This window comes from Meleagris gallopavo, chromosome Z (assembly GCF_905368555.1).
Source record: "Meleagris gallopavo chromosome Z, MGAL_WU_HG_1.1, whole genome shotgun sequence".
Taxonomy (NCBI): domain Eukaryota; kingdom Metazoa; phylum Chordata; class Aves; order Galliformes; family Phasianidae; genus Meleagris; species Meleagris gallopavo.
This window is the reverse complement of record NC_139435.1, coordinates 12,215,900-12,223,797: the sequence shown is the minus strand read 5'-3', so window position 1 is coordinate 12,223,797 and position 7,898 is coordinate 12,215,900. Positions and strand designations below refer to the sequence as shown.

At 43.0% G+C, this 7,898-nt stretch overlaps 1 protein-coding gene across 3 annotated transcripts in view; it reads right to left on the bottom strand.

Annotated features, from left to right (window-relative positions):
- EGFLAM (EGF like, fibronectin type III and laminin G domains) overlaps positions 1-7,898 on the bottom strand; it is a 78,723-nt gene continuing 70,825 nt past the window's right edge. For all 3 annotated transcript variants that reach the window (XM_085212706.1, XM_019610170.2, XM_085212707.1), the window contains 5 exons: positions 6,554-6,632; positions 5,142-5,285; positions 2,585-2,668; positions 1,471-1,574; positions 1-1,066 (listed from right to left, as the gene is read on the bottom strand). In XM_085212706.1, coding sequence (XP_085068832.1) covers positions 912-1,066; positions 1,471-1,574; positions 2,585-2,668; positions 5,142-5,285; positions 6,554-6,632 — 566 coding nt within the window. In that variant the 3' untranslated portion in view covers positions 1-911. The remainder of the gene's footprint in view (positions 1,067-1,470; positions 1,575-2,584; positions 2,669-5,141; positions 5,286-6,553; positions 6,633-7,898) is intronic.

Genomic DNA, 7,898 nt, shown 5'->3' with positions numbered 1-7,898 from the left:
TTTGATCTTTTTTCTCCTAAACTTTTAATCTGTTTAGCCAGGAAAACTTCATAATGTACAATTTTAAGCTGTCAAGATTTACAAAACAAAACGAAACAAAAGAAGATTTAAAGCTGATTATAATTCAGAAATATCCCCAACAAAAACTGTATAATATCGATCCTTCTGTATAACCAACTGAAACCACAGGTCACTTTGCTGTTTTTTGGAAAGTGTGCAAAGAGCTAATTGTATAGTACACTTAAAAGTTATACCACCTAAGCAGGTCTGCTGCTGCTATAAAAAATATCAAAGTATAAAATTACTTCTACAAAATGGGTCCATTGATTTTTGTTGCTTGTAGTAAAAAAGTAGACTTTAAGAACTTTCTCCTCAACAAACAACAATATTTTTAACCAACTACTGCAGGTATTATTTACACAGGATGAAACATAATTTAGCTAAATCAGAGAGCAATAAGAACTACTTATACAGAGACATACATTTGAATGCATAGATACATTTCTTCTTGTGTTTTTGTTGCACAACATAGTTGTTGTACCACTGCAAGATGGAATGAATGCAGGTGTTTCACGACTGCTCTTTTTGACATAAAAAAGACACCTATGGACCACAACACAGCCACTGAGCTACTTACAACATCACACAGTTCTTTGCTGTTTGCACCAACACACGATCTTTAGCACTCACTAGACACGCAGGGGGAAAAGGGATGGCTCCTATACAAAATACTCAATTTGGTTTGGTCAGCTGAGGAAAGGAGAGGGAAAATGTTTTTTAGGGTATCCCCTTTGGCTCTGTCATCTTCCCGGATGGTAACTGTGGTCCAGCTGTGGAGGGCTGCAGCAAGCTGGCTTTCAGCTGCATACACAAGCACAGGACGGGTCCTCACCACCCGGGCTCTTCTCTTGTCACTTAGTCCCACAGGTGTTGATGTTCTTCCCATCGGCTGCATCCTCCACCAGTGAGATATGGTAGTCAGTTGACAGTGTGAGGTGTGAGATGCAGCCCACCAGCCCCCGCAGGTACTGCCTGTTGGTGTGCAGGGCTATCTCCTTCATGCCTCCTGCGGGAAAGAGGTGAATTTTAATGTATGTATTCTGTTTTTAAAACTAGCTTTGGACAGTCAAAGGGAATAAACAGAAGAGAGTGAACTATGATTCTGATCACTGCAGAAACTGTAGCACTAGTAAGCTCTGAGTAAGCTTGGTGCTCAGGCTCCCAGTAACACACAGTGTTTTTCCCTTAATTATCTGCTGATGCATTGCAGTGTAACCTTTTCGTGCTTATCTCCTCTCCTACAGCAGTATCCCCTGGGTGAGGCCTCCACCCAGAAGCCAGAGGAGGACCAAAGGCCAAGGCATGGAGCCTTCACCTTAAGGAAGATGGAGCTAGGATGCATTGGCTTGCAGCTGCCCTCACAAGCAGAAAAACACAGCTGTGTGCTGAACATGAATGATGATCACTCACCTACATAGAGATCTCCATTGATGTTTAGCTGCCTCATTTTTCCAGGGGATTTACCAGTCCTGGCTCCATAATCGTCCACAGTTACCTTGCCAGACTGACCATCTCTGAAATGAAAAGCAAGCAGCTCTCATGTATCCAGTTTACAACCAGGCAGGGGGAGTGGCAGCATCTCCCCCGTCCAGGAGACCAGGACAACTCAACATCTGAACTCAGCATCCATCTACAAGGGGGTGGATTCTGGGTGCCCCACAGGCAGCACTGGGCTGCACTGATCCTTTGGGATTATGTTTTCCATGGACATGCAATTATGGGGACACATTTCTGGGGGAAAAACAGACTGGAGAAGTTAACTGCACAGCTCAGGAGGAGGGGAGGATGGGCATGTGCTGACAGGCATTTTAAAATCAGATATATAAAACTAAACTGCAGAAGCTTAGACGAGGGGAAAATGATAACCTAAAATATTCTTAGAAGGCCCATTATATACTCAAAAGACTCCTTTCTTGCTTGAGCTCTTAGGCTGCTTCCATCTTACAGATGGTCAATAACCTCACTGACAGAGGAACCACTTGGTAGGCTTTGCTCCTCACTTTGGTAACAAGATGTACTAAAATTAGTCTGTGACTTCCACGGAGCCGACATCTCATGAGGCAAGAGATGTGTGCTTTCCCTGCTGGGCCTGATGGCTTCCCATGAGGTAATGAGCTATAAATACGAGTTATATATACACTGTGAGATGTCTGCGCCTCCCTCAGATAGAAAAAGTAGGCAAACATGGTCCATGCTCCAGACATTGTGCCAGCCCACAGAGTGCTCACTAGGGAATTTCAAAATGCAGATATGAAAGAGAGATGCAACTAACCCATATGGCACGAGCTGAAGAGAGAGCCTGTCACCACTGGGGAGCAGACTGCCTGAGGCTGTGCTGGTCTTGGATCTGGCACTGCCACCTCTTGTACAAAGATCTCCATGTACGCCCTTCTGCTATAGCCAAACTGCTCACAGCTTAGCTAAGAAGTGATTAGAGAACACAGGGTGCAATGGCTCACATCCAGATGGCAGCTTCATGGCAGGAGACCCCCCAGGGCCTCTGTGGCAGCATGCAGCCACTCACCTAACAGCCTTGACCCGGTGCCATCGGCCATCGCTGAAGGAGCCGTTCACCACTATGGAAGCAACGCCACTGCCTAAGTTGTAGCTGAAATGAAAAAAAAAAAACAAAATGTAAAATGTTACTGCTTCCTTCACAAGCACTGGCTTCCTGCCATGATGACTGAACACCCTTGCTCTGTGCCTCATGCATCTGCTCAGCTCCCAGAGCCTCCTTCCTTAGATTTTGGAGTGGGCCAGTAGCTTCCTTCAAACATCAGGAGTGATGTAATTTTTTCGCAAAGATCAAGATCACAGAATAATGAGCAAATAAAAAATTTGCTCCTAACTTGTCTCAGACGAGAGAGGATACCAACACCACCAGCCCAGGCGGCAAGGAGAGGGCTTCTGCATGGCAGCTCCTCTGAGCACCAGGAGGTTGCAATGGTCAGTGATCTACAGAACTTTGGCCTAAGATCAGAGATGAATGGGAGGATGCACACATGGTTGATAAACTATTACAGGGGCAAATAAAATATGCAGCCTATAGCAAGCTCACAAATCATCTGAATTATAGGGAAGGTTGAGACCTGTCATGCTAGAAAGGGTGAAGCCTAATGATGTAAAGGCAGAGATAATAATGAACTTCTCTCTTTCACTTGCAGCTCTGAATATTTCTTTGCATTTGCTGCTAGTGAAATTACTCAGCAGACAAATTCCCATCACATTCACACTTAAAGCATCTTAATTTCTGAGCTCCAAACACCTAAGCCTACTTTCATGAAAGGAGGTGATGATGCAGCACTGAGCTACTGGGTGTTCTGCTGCCTGAACAGTCTGACCCCCAGCTGCTGATTGATGGCCTTCTGCCTGTACTGAGCTAGGGAGGCTAAAGCCAACATCATTAAATATTCAGATAAGATTGATCCTGGAATGAAGTTCAAGGCCAGAGTTAAGCAGTTGAGAAAAGAGTATTATGCCTAGCACTGCCCAGAGCAAAGCAGTCAGCCTAAATCTCACAAAGTCTCGAGTGTATCTCAAGCAAGTATCTCCTCTCATCCTGCAGGCAGAGGAGGAGCGCTGCAGGAAGATACAGCTGTTGCTAAGCTCAGCTTTATATCTCAGTATTATACTCTCAGTTACAAAATGAGATTCATATCCCTAATGAACAGGGATTCTCTGAAACAGAGTTATAACTTACAGAAACGCAGAAGAACAGAGAGAGTTTACAGCACTGAACAGGGAACCCACCCCTTTTTGGTGGGGAAAAAAAAAAGGTTATTTGAATTTCAAACCAGAACACCTAACTTTGTGCTTTCTGACCAAATGAAAACTAGGATTTTCTTCTGACCTAATCTGTCAAAGGCTGCTCTTTTCAAGAGTAGCATGAGGCTTACTTGCTGTGAAAGATGATACATTTTTTATACATTTGTCCTTTCATCATCTCCAGTGCTAACTTTCATTATGCAGTGATGGCTTGCATGACTTTCAATCTAGGATCGTAATTTTAATCTTTCCTAAATGTACAAGTATAGTTGTCTCAGTAAAACAAAAGAAACGAAAACAATAGCTTCAGTCTAAAACCTTTGTGTTTCTTTATGCTGTGCTCAGAAAACAGACATAACAGATTGGCCACTTACTAACCAGCACCTTGGAAAGACAGGCTCTCCCAAAGACATAAAATGCACCACCTCTGCAGATTCAATTCCTAACCAAATGAGGTAGCTAAGAGTTATTAAATGGTTAACCATAAGAAACCACAAGATAATATCTTTAAATAAATTAATTTAAATAGAAATACACATCTGTGTTTGTGTATCTGTGGTTGTGAAGGACAATCAGGGAAGTCAAGTAAAAGGTAGTTCGAAATTAGGTTAAATGGTTAACAAAATATTTGTTGTTTAATCAGCAGTCATTCATAATAATCCATAATAACAACGAAATTTGTAGTTTTCTGTTTCAGTATTTGTCTTACACAACCTTAAAGTGGGTCATGTGGAAAGACACAGCTTTCAAAAGCAGGAGTCACAGAAAGCGCCATGCACAAACTTGCACTGAGTCTGCCTAAGTGTCTGCGGGGGAAAAGTAATGAAGAGCCAGCAGACATCTTCAGTCATTTCCCAGTTCTCTCTGGTTTCAGCTTTTTGATGATAATATTAGTCAGTTCTTAAACAAGTGGTTTTGTTAGTAGTGGCAGTTACAAAGTGTCCGATGAAGACTGAGCTTACTGTAAGCACAGACCCTAGTAAGGGCTTGTTTCTTTGACCTGTTTTGTTTGCAAGCCCTACACCTTTCTACTTAATTGAAATAGCAAATATTTCAATAGACATGGGGGAGGAGAGAAGGATGACTTTCAACAAAATCACACCTAAAATATGATGCTCTACGAATGGATAGGAAGAGAGGAAGAACAACTGTTGTGAAGTTGGCCCAGACAAGAACTGGATCTATCTTTGAACAATCCTTGAAGTCTGAATTGTCCCACAATGTATCAAAGGACAAGTGCGCTGGATAAGCAGTGAAGATTCCTTAGAGCATGAAGTTCACTGTCTGCCAAAAAAAATAAGGAAGTGATAGTTTACCTGAATATTAATGCTCCTTCTTGAAGGCCAAGAGAAACGAAATCACTATTAGGTCGCATAGGACTGTCTCCCCTCCACATCAAAAGACCTTCCTTCATGGTGGTTTTAAACCTCATGAAAACATTTGTTCTTGATCCTGATACCCTGTTTAATGTAAAATAAGAAAATAATAGTAAACATTGAACTAGTGCAGTCCTCTTTCAAACAGACCTAAAAGACAATACAGTATTCCTTCTTCACTGATTTTGCTCATTTCTGTTTAGTAACTTGCCCATGTAGTGATTCATGAAACACTACGGTTCACAGGCCCATTTCCAGCATTTTGGGGTGAAGGAATTGAGCTTGGCTCTCCAGAATCCCAAACACTGGTTTATACTACACAAAGAAGAGAAAATACTTTCTGTCCCCACCTCATGTGAGTTGTATTCTAACAAGCAGACTTTGAGAAGGTCTAATAAGTTTAGTGCACTGGTAGGTGAGAGGTACTGAGATGCAAGTGAGAATATTTGGGAAGCCTCCCACCAGCCAATGGCTGAAATACAGGCAAATATTTGCTGGAATAAATTTTGTAGCATGAACATTTTTAAGGGTAGAGCAGGAAAAAAAAAAAAAAAAAGGAAGGGAAGGGAAGGGAAGGGAAGGGAAGGGAAGGGAAGGGAAGGGAAGGGAAGGGAAGGGAAGGGAAGGGAAGGGAAGGGAAGGGAAGGGAAGGGAAGGGAAGGGAAGGGAAGGGAAGGGAAGGGAAGGGAAGGAGGGAAGGGAAGGGAAGGGAAGGGAAGGGAAGGGAAGGGAAGGGAAGGAGGGAAGGGAAGGGAAGGGAAGGGAAGGGAAGGGAAGGGAAGGGAAGGGAAGAGAGGGAAAGGAAGGAAGGGAAGGAGGGGAAGGGAGAGGAAAGGAGAGGAAGGGAGAGGAAGGAAAGGAAAGGAAAGGAAAGGGAAGGGAAGGAAAGGAAAGGAAAGGAAGGAAAGGAAAGGAAAGGAAAGGAAAGGAAAGGAAAGGAAAGGAAAGGAAAGGAAAGGAAAGGAAAGGAAAGGAAAGGAAAGGAAAGGAAAGGAAAAAAGGGAAGTTTAAGGATTTAAATTTTGTCTAGAGTTAAGAGTTAAAATACTTAGTCTGTGGATGGGGGATCTTTATTATATATCTGCTCTCTGTTTTTGGAAAGTAAAACCAGTCCTTCTCCATGTAACATATATGCCATGAATATCACTTCTTTGAGGTTCGCAAGATGCTTAGCTGTTATAGCAATCTGATTCATAAGCATATTAATAGAAAACATATTTTTTCCAAAAATTTAGAAATTGAGAAATGTAGCTTAAAATGCTTAGATAAATAACAACCTCCCACATGAGTATTCCAATATTATAATAGTAAGCAACCAGTACGATCACTTATGGTCACAGGAGATACATTACCTTTTCAGGATGTCTGGATTATCATATATGAGGTAACTACGACCAATGAATTGTGGGATTTCAATTGCTTCTGTAATGGCTGAAAAGTATTAAAAATAAGATGCATGTTAGCTGATGAAAGGATGGAACAAGAGACTGTTTTGTTGACTTACTCACACATCAATAGGTGGCCCAGAACGCAGTTGAACTTGCTCACACTGGCTTCCAAAAAAGCACTGCTAGTTTCTATGTAAATGCAAGGGTAGTAGCTGAGGCAGGACAAACTACTGACTTCATGCCAAGGGCCTAATGTATTACTCAACATCACTGCAGGAAAAGATGAAGTACTGGGAAAATGTAGCAACATTTTTCACTCCCTGTTCCTTGATTCTCCATGGTGGCCCTAGCACCTCTAACAGAATCACAGAAAAAGGATAGCTCTGGGAGGACATCCAAGCTGCCCTTCATCATTCTATGCCTCCTGAAAGCAAATGACAGTATTCCAAAGGCTGCTGACAGAATGTACAAAGCCCCTCAACCAATGCAATCAGCATGCACAGCAGTGCCATCCGGGAGGGTGAGTATGCGTTGCTCACTGATGCTTCCACAGCACCTTGCCAGGGAGAGCCCCTAGCACAGCTGTGTTGTGCAGTCCCAGCCCTTGCTGCAAGGTCAGCGTGCACCATAACCATGCTGGCGATGGAGCTTCCCATTGGGAAAACTTTGATTTGTGATGCAAATCCTTGAACATCCATGACACAGAGTGTGTGGCAAGGTGTGAACACTGCCTTGAACAGACTTTATTTTGAGTGAGCAGCCTACAGCTAGCTGCTGAGCTCTCATGACTGCCTGTTGCATAAATATAAACCAATTTCATAAAATCAATGGAATAGCTAACTTCATCCTATTTTCCTCTTGAGAACTAATCCCCTCAATCCATTCCTAATCCCATCCATATAAATTGCACACTTTTCAGAGCATGGATGCACACATTCTCTTTGTACAATACTGAGTCTGTCTGGGCTTTAAGGGCTTACTGTGACACAGACATAAAGCAACTGCTGTAGTCTGGCAGCCAAAAACAGCAACACAAAATTGAGCTCTTCGTGCAAAGGGTGAGAATATTAGGTAGTGACAAATATCTGTTTCCATCCGTAGCAAAATCAGGAAAGCTGCCTAATGTGTCTAAAGAAGCCACTACAGCCTGCAGCCTGCCAGAGCTGTTGGAAGAGTGTGAGACGTGTTATGCACAGTCAGATGCTGCCCACTGGGTCTGATGCTTTCTGCACTGGGCAGCCTCTGACCATGCTAGAAGAGTGCAAAGGGCGTCAGCAGCCCTTCTCCCTCTACCATGGCTGTGCTGGTC